General features: G+C 44.0%; 1 protein-coding gene across 1 annotated transcript; it reads right to left on the bottom strand.

Moving 5' to 3' along the window:
* Window positions 1–4,525: 4,525 nt before the first annotated feature.
* LOC133239946 (ubiquitin carboxyl-terminal hydrolase 11-like) lies at window positions 4,526–9,303 on the bottom strand. Its single transcript, XM_061404386.1, is given in 3 exon segments — window positions 4,526–8,377; window positions 8,379–8,551; window positions 8,554–9,303. Coding segments are annotated over 3 exon segments (2,640 nt in total). The 5' UTR covers window positions 8,924–9,303; the 3' UTR covers window positions 4,526–6,280.
* Window positions 9,304–13,071: the final 3,768 nt, after the last annotated feature.

Raw genomic sequence — 13,071 nt, 5'->3', positions numbered from 1 at the left:
ATGTTGAGCTTTAAGCCAACTTTTTCACTCTCCACTTTCACTTTCACCAAGAGGCTTTTTAGTTCCTCTTCACTTTCTGCCATAAGGCTGGTGTCATCTGCATATCTGAGGTTATTGATATTTCTCCCAGCAATCTTGATTCCAGCTTTTGTTTCTTCCAGTCCAGCGTTTCTCATGATGTACTCTGGATATAAGTTAAATAAACAGAAAATCAGAGGAACCAGAGATCAAATAGCCAACATCCGCTGGATCACAGAAAAAGCAAGAGAGTTCCAGAAAAACATCTATTTCTGCTTTATTGACTATGCCAAAGCCTTTGACTGTGTGGATCACAATAAACTGTGGAAAATTCTGAAAGAGATGGGAATACCAGACCACCTGACCTGCCTCTTGAGAAATCTGTATACAGGTCAGGAAGCAATAGTTAGAACTGGACATGGAACAACAGACTGGTTCCAAACAGGAAAAGGAGTACGTCAGGGCTGTATATTGTCACCCTGCTTATTTAACTTATACGCAGGGTTTCTGCTGTACATCAATGTAAATCAGCTACAGGTATATATGTCCCCTTCCTCTTGAACCTCCCTCCCACCTCCCACCCCATCCCACCCCTCTAGCTTGTCATAGCACCGGGTTGAGCTCCCTGAGTCATACAACAAATTCCCACTGGCTATCTATTTTACACATGGTACTGGATATGTTTCAATGCTACCCTCAATTCATCCCACCCCCTCCTTTCCCCACTGTGTCTGCAAGTCTCTTCTCTATGTCTGCATCTCCATTGCTACTCTAAGACTAGATTCGTCAGTACCATCTTTCTAGATTGCATTTATATGTGTTAATATACAATCTTTGCTTTTGAGAGTCTGCTTTCTGCCAGACACAGGATGGAGTGATAAGGACGGCTCTCAGGAGAGGTCTATCTTAAACAGCTTACAGCACAAGTGATTAGGGCTACAGCAAAGATTGTACAAGGAGTTGCCACACCCTTCCCCAACAAGAGCAAAGGGACCTGGCTCCCAAAATCTTAGGAAATTTTAGAGACCTTGTGTTCCCTCATGTTCTGTTGGGAGCATGGAAATAGCAATATGCATCGAGGCCAGGCTGAAGAAGTAAACGGATGAAGGTGATATAAGGCAGTGGTTCCCCAGTGGTCATTTGGGGATTGGTTCTATCAGATTCAGTTAGTACAAATGTCCCAAAGTGTAAACCAAAGCTATGTTAGTAAACACGTATTTCCACTGTGTCATTTTTATCTAACATTATTTTGGAAGCACTCAGTTCAGTTCAATCATGTCTGACTCTTTGCGCCACCCCATGGACTGCAGCACGCCAGGCTTCCCCCCGTCCATCACCAACTCCCAGAGCTTGCTCAAACTCATGTCCCTCGAGTTGGTGATGCCATCCAACCATCTCATCCTCTGTCATCCCCTTCTCCTCCTGCTTTCAATCTTTCCCAGCGTTAGGATCTTTTGTAATGAGTCCCTCTTCGCATCAGGTGGCCAAAGTACTGGAGCTTCAGCTTCAGCATCAGTTCTTCCAATGAATATTCAGGACTGATTGCCTTTAGAATCGACTAGTTTGATCTCCTTGCTGTCCAAGGGACTCTCAACAGTTTTCTCCAACACTGTAAGCAATGCAATTAGCAATGCAATTTGGAAGCATGAGTCAATGTAATTAGCAAGTGAACGAAATGAGGTATACGGTTTGAAAAATGGGAGGCCAAATTATTTGCAGATGATATGTATCTGAAAAACAGGAATCAACTGAAAAGCTATCAGAAATGAGAGAATTCAGCTAGTGGTTGATTGTATTAACATGAAAAAAATCAATAGCTTCCCCATATGAAATATCAATTTAAAATAGATGTAGTAGATTCCGTTTACAATATCAGCTTAAAGATAAACTGCCTACAGTAAATTTTACCAGAGATAGGCAAGACCTAGCTGATGGACCTGCTAAAGCATGACTAGACTTCCCTGGCAGTCCAGTGGTTAAGACTATGTGCTTCCAATGCAGGGGGTACAGGTTCAACCCCTGGTCAGGAACTAAGATGGTACGGTGTGGCCAAAAACTAAAAAAATTCTTCAATGAAAAAAAAAATAAAGTCCTACTAAGGGACATAGAAAAAAAAAAAGTCCTATCAAGGGACATATAAGAACACTTAAAAAAAAGCTGAAGGACATACTATATTCTTGGATTAAAAGACTCAGTATTGAAAAGATATTATTTCTCCATAAATTAACCTATCCATTTAATATGATCTCAATCAAAACACCAGCAGAATTTGGGAGGAACAGGGCAAAATATTCCTGATTTCACCTGAAGAGACAAATATGCAGAAGTGTGTAGGAAAATGGAAAAAAGAAAGGAAGTCATAAGGTTGGAAGGGGACCACTTGTACTGTCCATCTATCACCATTGTGATAAAAAGTTTTAAATTTTTTTATAGATTATTTTAAAAATAGAGATCCTTGGGGCCATCTAAGACATTGAGTCAAAGATTCCACAAACTCCTACAAGTGATTATGACCAAGCCACCAGGGAAGCCCAGGGAATCTATTTTTAACTAGAACAGTAGCTGAGGGAACTGACTCTCCACTAATTGCCATAGAAAAGTTCAGTGGTTAAGCTCCTGCACTTGACTTTGGGGTTCCAGGCATCTCCACCAAAGTGCTGCCAAGCTGACTCTGTGTGACCCCTTGGGGTGGTTGTACAACTCTTACATTTAGTAAATTTATGAAAAAAATCTTGTACACTTAAAATGGTAAATTTCACAGTATGTAAATTACATCCCAATAAAGTTGTTCAATGATTAATACACGAAAATAAATACATATGTTCACTGCCACAAAATTCAAAACTGCAAATACAAAGAACAGTGAAAGTTCCTTCTGCATATCCTTGCCTTACATCCCACTCTAAGAAATTTTCAGTAACCAAGATGAGCCATTGGGTGTAATTACTTCAAGACTCTGATTTATGCATTTTATAAATTCAAGTGTTTGACAGTGCAGGGGAGCAAAACTGGCCATCCCTAAATGTCTTTTTGGCATGCAAATTATTTCAAGCTGAAAGTAAGGAAGGAACAAAAGGCTCAGGAAGAAACTTTGACCTTCCTCTTGAAGAATGCAGACAGAGGACCTGCTTCAGGAAGAGAACATCACCTTAGATAACCTAGCCTGGACCAGGTGTGTAGACCGGGAGGAATCCAGCAAAGTCTGTTAAAATTCCTCCGTCCCATTGTCTCCGCAGGGCCCAGCAAATATTTATTTACCAAACATTTGCTTTTCATCTCCATATAAATTGCCTTCCTTTCCTTTGAAGTGCCAAATCACTACCCCCAACATCCTCTTTTATCTTTAGCCGAAGATGGTCTTTAACTGGAGGGTTTCAGCCGTTTTGAGTTACTCAGTTTTCCTGAGTCTCTTCCACGGATACATGTCATTCAACTTTTGTGGGCTTTTCTCCCGTTTATCTATACATATCTCATGCCAATTTAATTCTTAGACCAGTCAAAATAACGTAGAAGGGTAGTGGGAAAATTTCTTCCTCCCAGACAACAGGAAAACATTTGAGTTGTTAGCCAAGCCAGTTATTTTAAATAGACATTCAGAGTGTACAGTCTCTGCTTTTGTTCTGTTGCTAAAAATCAAGTTAGTTAAATATGATATTCAACACCCTGATATTTTCATTTTTATTTTGTCAGTTTCTTAGAGGAATGTATTACAAATAGGAGGAGGATTTGATAAACTCCGAATCACAGTGTAAGACTTTAACAGTTTGTGTTTTCTATTTCAATGATGCCTCGCACGCATGAAGTTGTGCTTTATACAACTTCTTGTGGTCAGCAGCTGGGCTTCCCAGGTGGCGCTAGAGGTAAAGAACCCGCCTGCCAATGCAGGAGACATGAGACAAGGGTTCAATCCATGGGTTGGAAAAATCTCCCAGAGGAAGGCACGGTGGTCCACTCCAGTATTCTTGCCTGGAGAATCCCCATGGACACAGGAGTCTGGCGGGCTACAGTTCATGGGGTTGCAAAGAGTTGGACACAACTGAAGTGACTCAGCATGCAGGCAGCACGTGGTTGATAGGTAGGTGATGTTTCTTGTTTTCCATGTATGTAAGGCCATTCTATTGATACTTTGGAATCAATAATACCATGTCTACGTTTGCTTGGTCACCTCTTGTCTGGTATGTCTTTATACATCTCCTTTTCATTTTAAGTAGCAGTTGGGGATTTATTTTTTAATCCTAGAGAACACATGACCATTGATAGAAATATGACTGTAGATTTATAGGTTGAATTCTGTAGTTAGGGTGAATGCGGATTCTGGATATATGCTTACAACAATGTTATTCCTTCTAAAATATAACCCATGGCTTTGAAGGGATCCAGTAAGAAAACCGAAGTGATGTTTCCACGCCCTTTTCATTTTCATCTCCCAGTGGAAATGATTTTCTTCCAACATTCTGAGCAAACGGGCAAAAATAGCAGAGATGCTAGGAGAATCGCACATTTATGGTTCTGTCGTCATCGTCACAACTTTCTTCATTTCTAAGATGATTGCTCCTGCTTTTAAGTTTTCAAACAGAATGAAGCACTTCACCTGGAAATCAGACTGTACATTTAGAGGACAGGCCTTGAATTACTGAGCCACATGATGTAGAAAACATGTATTATTCTTGTTTCAATTTCTTCCCTTCCCACAGTTACACAGTTTTATTGAAAAAGTCAAACACATCCAAATATTAGAAAGCAAAAAAATCTCCTGAAATCCTGTATCTCTGAAACACTTACCCTCAACATTCCATGACCATCTTTCTACATATACATGTGTGCATATATACACACATACATATATACACGTGTGTTTTCATGTTCTAGCTCATGAACAAAGAGTCATGATAGTTATGTTTTCTTGTGGCTTGCAGGTGATATTTCTTTCTTTGTTCTATGTTCCAGACAGACATAAATATATATGCACACCCATTTTTTTCTTTCAAAAATGTCAGCCATATTGTTAAAAAATATTTTCTTTTCACATGTCTCCCTTCACCAGATTCTACAAACCACCACTGTTAACCATCACATGTCCTTCCTTTTCTCTCTATCCCCACAGAGTCATACACGATATGATGTGTTGTATTATATGGTATAAAAATATAAAGTGCGTACACCATGTATCTATATGTTTAACTACATATAGGGATTTTATTGGTATTTGTTTTATAAAAACAAGATCATACAATACACAGTTTCTGCATCTTGCTTCCCTTGATGTATTGTGGAAATCGCTTCAACCCAACGATAAATGAGATGATTTACTCCTAATTTCTTTCTTTTCAACATTTTTTGGCTGTACCGCATGGCCTGAGGGATCGTAGTTCTCTCTGACTGGGGACTGAATCCAAGCCCCTTGCAGGTGTGAAGTCTTAACCACTGGACCACCAAGGAAGCCCCCACTCCCAATTCTTTTCTGTAGATAAATTATTCACATAGATCAATAATCTTAAAAATATAGACACCTATATAATAAAATGCCTCCTTTTCAACTAAGTCACCTCACCACCGATTTACCAATGTTATTAGATTTAAAAAAAAATTGTTGCCAGATTTTGACATATTCACCAAGAAGGTATTCCAGTCATTTGAGTAAGCACGTGAAGGTATAGTATGTTCATATTTTTGTAACTTCTCTCCCTATCCACTGCTTTTATACCCACTCACTAACACTTGTTATACAAATCCCTGAGTTTTGTCAGTCTGAGAAGTAACTTGTGTTAACTAATTTTAATTTGCATTTCTCTATGAGATAGAGCAATTTTTACACATTCAAGAACCATTTGTATTTTTCTATGAACTGTGTGTTTATAACTCTGATCTGAATTTTTTTTTTAGGAACACACTGGCACTTTTATATACACAGTGCAAGGTACAAGGTCTCAGAAAGAAAATACATTCTGTTCAGGTGCACCTCACCCCCACCCCCTGAGAACACCCTGGACTGAGGACAAGAAGGAAGGGGAGACTCATAAATAGAGAATAGAAGGGAAGGTTGATGCTCTGAAGGGCAAACACGGGTGGGGAACACACTGCTGGAAGGAGCCATGAGCTCTTTTTCCCTGGGAGAGAGTGATGTAGCAGCACAGGAGAACAGCAGCCACGACTAAGCCTGTGACGCCTGGTGCGGGGCACCTAACGGGTAAGAGAACGGGGGTGGCTTTGGGAAGGAAGAGAGTTGGGACAGCTTCCTTCCCTCTGGTGGGGCCGGGGCCCCTCAGTTTACATCCATGAACCCCGACTTGGGTGGTGCATCGCAGGCAGAGGATGCCGGGGGGTTCAGTGAGCCAGCCTGGGGTTGTAGACGGCGTGCCACATCCTGGCGCTGGTAGAAGAGGACATAGGCTGCCTTGGACTCAATCTGATTCTCCGTCACAGGCAAGACGCTGTTGTCATCGAAGTAGTGCCACTGGCCGCTGTCCTTGTTGCAGGCAAACGTCGTGTAGTGTCCATCCCGCAGGCCCCCATAATGGTTGGAAACCGCGATGAGGTCATATTTGTAGAGCTCCGGAGCTAAGTTGTCCTGTGGCTTGATGACAAACTCAGAGAAGTCCAGGTCCCGGATAGGAAACTCCACAAGGGTGTCCAGCTTTTCGCGGGAGAAAGTGGTGTAGGAAAAGCGCTTCAGGTGGATAATGAGTGTCTCTGGTAGCATCCACAAGTCCAGCTTCTTGGTGGCCGGCTGGTGCTGCTTGCAAGTGGGGCAGTACCAGGGGTTTTCCTTCTCCAGGGTCTCAACAGTGGTGAAGAGCTCGATGCATTCCTGAAGCTGCACTGGGGCCTTCTTCAGCATGTACCCGACACAGTTGTGCTTCACGTAGCCCTCAGCCTCCACCTCGTCATAGTAACGCTTCTTCATCTCTGGCTCCCAGTCAATGGCAATGTACGGCTGCGCCTGGGTATCCTCGTTGAAGGTCGAGCGGTCACTGGTCCCATTGGAATTAACCCTTTGCAGGGTGAAGAGGTGCTTGTGCCGCACCCTCTGGGGCCAGTGAGATGGCCCAGGAGAGGTGTCCACAGGGCCCGGACTACCGCTCACGACTCCAGAGCTGGACCCAGCCTGCTCCAGCCCAGGGTCTTGGGAGCTGCCCCCAGACCCATGTCCAGGCTGAGGGAGGCTGTCCTTACCCTCCAGGTCTTTCTCATCCCCATCTTCCTCATCATCCCAGCTGGGTCTGGTCACGTAGCGTGAGAGGCGGTACAGCAGGATGTGATACAGGGCGTCCCACGAGAGCCGGTCCCGGGGCACCGACACCAGAAGCGGGTGCCCGAAGAGCATCAGGCCATAGTAGGAACCCTTGTAGTCCCGGGCTGGGGTGCGCTCCCGCAGGTAGACAGGAAGCACAACGTCCTCTCTGGAGTTCTCCCCACCGGCCGCCCTGCCTGACACCTCGTATATGAAGATATCATCTCGGTCCAAGATGCTGCTCAGAGACTCCTCCACTTGGTAGATCTTATAGAAGCGGTGACTGAAGACATCCGCCACCATCATCCTTTCTGGAGAGACACCGGTGTGTTTGGCCAGAGCCACACACAGATCCGAGATCTTGCCTTTCTTGGGGACCAGGAGCTGGTGTTGCTCGGGCTTGCGGCGGGGGTCCATGGAGACAAAGAAAATCTCCATGACCCTCTTGTGGCTCACAGGCAGTGGGACACTGAGGTAGCAGAAGGGGTCAAAGGTCACAGACACATTGCCACACTCAGGGCACACCAAGGTGGACTTGAAGAGGCCATGGAAAGTGTCCACAATCACAGAATCGTTCCACCGTTTGTGGTTCTGCCAGGCCTCCTGAGCCACCTCCTGATCGGGCCTCCCAGCAGCGTCGCGCAGCTTCACGTATTCCTTCTTCTTGACGCGATTGAGGTCCTCGTGAAGTCCATCCAGGAGGAACGACAGCAGCTCCTGTGAGTCATGCAGCTGGTAGCCCAGGAACTGGGACGCAAAGTGGCTGACCTTGGTCTTGAACACGTAGGGCACGATGGAGCGGTGGTGGCCGGACCACGCCTGCTTCACCAGGTCGGCATAGGCCTCTGCAATCTCCCCCTTCATGCCCAGCGGGTTGCTGAGGTTGAGCTCCTCTAGGTAGCGGTTTTGGAGGAAGTACTCTGTGAGCTGTGGCACGTTGCTGAGGCACTGCAGGGCCGAGTTCATGAAGCACGTGTTGCCCAGGTTGGTGAGACCACAGATGCCCGGCTGGCCTTGGAAGTCTTCACCCTCCTCCGACGCTCCGCTCGTGGTCTGTGGCCGCGCACTGGGCCAGGCGCCATCCTTGTTTCGGGTCTCCATGACGACCACCTGCTCAGTCTCGAGAGCGGGCGTCAAGCACTGTGACGCAGGCGTCGCACAACCTCTCAAAAGGGCCCTCCTTGTTCTTGAGCCACAGCCGGGTCTCTTCCTGGGGTGCCCCGGAAACTGCTCTCAAGCGGTGCGCAAAAACGAGGTCACTAGAATCTGCGGGGCTGAGATGAGACGTGGCGTTGTGTCCGTATCACAGAGCTGGACAAGCACCAGTTCTACTGGGCGCACTTCAACCTTGTGGATGCTGGGCAGTTCCACGACCTTGCGTTCCATGTGGGGCGGGTCATGCTCTAGAACATACCAGTTGACCAGGTAACGCTGAGCAGCCATTGGGAGCAGCACATAGTCCTTACCTTCCGCCAGTCCCTTCTTGAGGCGTCCGTTTACCTGGTCTTCAAAGACCTCAGCCTTGTTGATGCAGCCAGGGAAGATGCTGGAGTCTTGATCGCCTCCCACTGCTCGTACCCGTGCTGCCCAATGAGGAACCTGCACTTTCTTCCGTCCTGGGAAGAAGAGCTCGACCAGAGACAAAAAGCTTGCTGCGTCACAAACTTTGCTCATTTGCAGGCGCCATTTTTTGCTTCACCTGATTTTTTTTTTTTTTTTTAAATAATCTTCCAGGCTTTTAGGAACTCTCTCTGTATGAAAGAGATTAGCCCCCTTCTACAGTAAGTAATGTTAGTCGCTCAGTCGTGCACGACTCTTTGCGACCCCATGGACTGCAGCCCACCAGGCTCCTTCCTGTCCATGAGATTTTCCAGGCAAGGATACTGGAGTGGGTTGCCATTGCCTTCTCCAGGGGCTCTTCCCAACCTAGGGATGGAACCCGGGTCTCCTGCACTGCAGGCAGATTCTTTACAGACTGAGCTACAAGGGAAGCCCTTCTACAGTATGATTTGCAGATATTTCTCCCAGTTTGTTATTTGTCTTTTGACTTTGTTTATAATAGTTTAAAAAAATATATGTTATCTTTTTGAGTCTTTGCTTTCCATTCTTTTTGTATACATTCTCCTGTCTTATTTTAAAGAATATTGAGACTGAGAACACAGCTGCTTACCTTATAGGTTGGTCCCAGTGCTGAGCAAGGAAACATGTTTTATTTCAACATCATAGGTTGAGTCAGTGCCTGAGAGATGGGCTTGCTTGGGTTACTGTTCTCTCTTCCCAGTACTTCCCCTGGGTCTGAACTTTGGAGCACGGGTGTACAAAATCAGTTCCTCAGTTCGAAATGGCAGAAACATAAAGAATATTTGAATTTACCCTCTGTCTTCCCCAGTTTTAAATGAATTTAAAACATCAGCCTTTTTAAAAATACATGTTCACACTATTCACCACCTTGAAGTCAAAGGAGGATTAGGTTTAAATTAATTATTTTTTATTTATTATTTATTTCTTCATGTGCATCTCTATGTCTCCTCTCTAAAAGAGGAAGTTTTGATGTATACATTATGCTTGTACATGTGTTTCTAGCCTTCTCTCTCTTTATAAAATAGGTTTAATTTTTTTTAGAGCAGTTTTGGGTTCAGCAAAATTGAGCAGAAGTTATAGAGATTTTGCATAAACCCCTGGTCCCGGTTGATAAAAGCCTCCTCCATTATCAACATCCTCTACCAGAGTGGTATATTTGTTACAATTGATGAACCTATGTTGACACATCAAAATCACCCAAAGTCTACAGTTTGCATTAGGGTTCACTCTGGGTGTTGTACATTCTATGGGTTTTGGTAAGCGTGCAGTGACATTCATCCACCTCTACCGTATCTTTGAAGGTATTCTCACTGCTCTGAACATCCTCTGTGCTCCACTTAGCCATCTCTCCCTTCCTGACTGCTGGCAACCACTTCTCTGTTTGTCTCCATAGTTTTGCCTTTTTCAGAATGTCATATAGTTGGAATCACACACCCTGTAGCCTTTTCAGATCAGCTTCTTTTGCTTAGCATTCAGGTTTCTTCCACGTGTTTTCATGGCTTGAAAGTTCATTTCTTTTTAGCGCTGAACAAATATCCCACTGTCTGGAGGTGCCAGAGTTTGTTTATCCATTCAGCTACTGAAGGGCATTTGATTGCTTTCAAGTTTTGTCAACTGTGAATAAAGCTGTTAGAAACACCTGCGCGCGGGTATTGGTATGGACCTAAGTTTTAACACCTTTGCATAAATATCAAAGTGCACTCTTGTTGGAACATACGGTATGTTTAGTTTTGTAAGAAATGGCCAAACTGTCTTCTGAGGTGACTATACCATCTTGCATGCCACCAACAATGAGAGTTCCTGTCGCTCTGTATCCTCACTAGCATTTGGTATCAGTGTTCCAAATTTTGGCCAGAGACAGGGATCAAGACCATCCCCATGGAAAAGAAATGCAAAAAAGCAAAATGGCTGTCTGGGGAGGCCTTACAAATAGCTGTGAAAAGAAGAGAAGCGAAAAGCAAAGGACAAAAGGAAAGATATAAGCATCTGAATGCAGTTTCAAAGAATAGCAAGAAGAGATAAGAAAGCCTTCTTCAGCGATCAGTGCAAAGAAACAGAGGAAAACAACAGAATGGGAAACACTAGAGATCTCTTCAAGAAAATCAGAGATACCAAAGGAACATTTCATGCAAAGATGGGCTCAATAAACAACAGAAATGGTATGGACCTAATAGAAGCAGAAGATATTAAGAAGAGATGGCAAGAATACACAGAAGAACTGTACAAAAAAAATCTTCACGACCCAGATAATCACGATGGTGTGATCACTGACCTAGAGCCAGACATCCTGGGATGTGAAGTCAAGTGGGTCTTAGAAAGCATCACTACAAACAAAGCTAGTGGAGGTGATGGAATTCCAGTTGAGCTATTCCAAATCCTGAAAGATGATGCTGTGAAAGTGCTGCACTCAATATGCCAGCAAATTGGGAAAACTCAGCAGTGGCCACAGGACTGGAAAAGGTCAGTTTTCATTCCAATCCCAAAGAAAGGCAATGCCAAAGAATGCTCAAACTACCGCACAATTGCACTCATCTCACACGCTAGTAAAGTAATGCTCAAAGTTCTCCAAGCCAGGCTTCAGCAATACGTGAACTGTGAACTTCCTGATGTTCAAGCTGGTTTTAGAAAAGGCAGAGGAACCAGAGATCAAAGTGCCAACATCCACTGAATCATCAAAAAAGCAAGAGAGTTCCAGAAAAACATCTATTTCTGCTTTATTGACTATGCCAAAGCCTTTGACTGTGTGGATCACAATAAACTGTGGAAAATTCTCAAAGAGATGGGAATACCAGACCACCTGATCTGCCTCTTGAGAAATTTGTATGCAGGTCAGGAAGCAACAGTTAGAACTGGACATGGAACAACAGACTGGTTCCAAATAGGAAAAGGAGTACGTCAAGGCTGTATATTGTCACCCTGCTTATTTAACTTCTATGCAGAGTACATCATGAGAAACGCTGGACTGGAAGAAACAAAAGCTGGAATCAAGATTGCCAGGAGAAATATCAATAACCTCAGATATGCAGATGACACCACCCTTATGGCAGAAAGTGAAGAGGAACTAAAAAGCCTCTTGATGAAAGTCAAAGTGGAGAGTGAAAAAGTTGGCTTAAAGCTCAACATTCAGAAAACGAAGACCATGGCATCTGGTCCTATCACTTCATGGGAAATAGATGGGGAAACAGGGGAAACAGTGTCAGACTTTATTTTTCTGGGCTCCAACATCATTGCAGATGGTGACTGTAGCCATGAAATTAAAAGACGCTTACTCCTTGGAAGGAAAGTTATGACCAACCTAGATAGCATATTCAAAAGCAGAGACATTACTTTGCCGACAAAGGCCTATCTAGTCAAGGCTATGGTTTTTCCAGTGGTCATGTATAGATGTGAGAGTTGGACTGTGAAGAAGGCTGAGCACTGAAGAATTGATGCTTTTGAACTGTGGTGTTGGAGAAGACTCTTGAGAGTCCCTTGGACTGCAAGGAGATCCAACCAGTCCATTCTGAAGGAGATCAGCCCTGGGATTTCTTTGGAAGGAATTATGCTGAAGCTGAAACTCCAGTACTTTGGCTACCTCATGCGAAGAGTTGACTCATTGGAAAAGACTCTGATGCTGGGATGGATTGGGGGTAAGAGGAGAAGGGGACGACAGAGGATGAGATGGCTGGATGGCATCACTGACTCGATGGATGTGAGTCTCAGTGAACTCCGGGAGTTGGTGATGGACAGGGAGGCCTGGCGTGCTGCGATTCATGGGGTCGCAAAGAGTTGAACACGACTGAGCTACTGATCTGATCTGAACAGGTGTGTAATGGCATGTCGTTTTTCAAATTTGCATTAACATCTTTTCCTATGCTTATTCATCATCTGTTTACCTCCTTTGGTGAGGTGTCTGTTTAAGTCTTTGTTCTATTTTTTACTCAGGTTGTTGATTTTCTTAACATCCAGTTTTAAGGATTCTTTGTATATTTTGGATAGTAGTGCTTTATCAGATATGCCTTTTGCAAATATTTCTCCCAGTCTGTGGCTTATCTTCTCATTCTCTACCCAGAATCTTTTGCAGAAGTTGTAAATAAAATTTTAGCTTATCAGTTTTATAGATGATGCCTTTAGTGCTATATTTTAAACAGTCATTGTGATCTGGGGGTTCTAGTTCTACATGTAAGGAACTTGGAAGGTGTAAGTCCTAATAACATGTCAAAAGCCAAACAGAGTGAAAAATCAGCTCTCCTAGGATATGT

This window comes from Bos javanicus, chromosome 27, assembly GCF_032452875.1.
Source record: "Bos javanicus breed banteng chromosome 27, ARS-OSU_banteng_1.0, whole genome shotgun sequence".
NCBI classification, from domain to species: Eukaryota; Metazoa; Chordata; class Mammalia; order Artiodactyla; family Bovidae; genus Bos; species Bos javanicus.
Note: the sequence above shows the minus strand (reverse complement) of the source record. Positions and strands in the feature narration are given on the sequence as shown.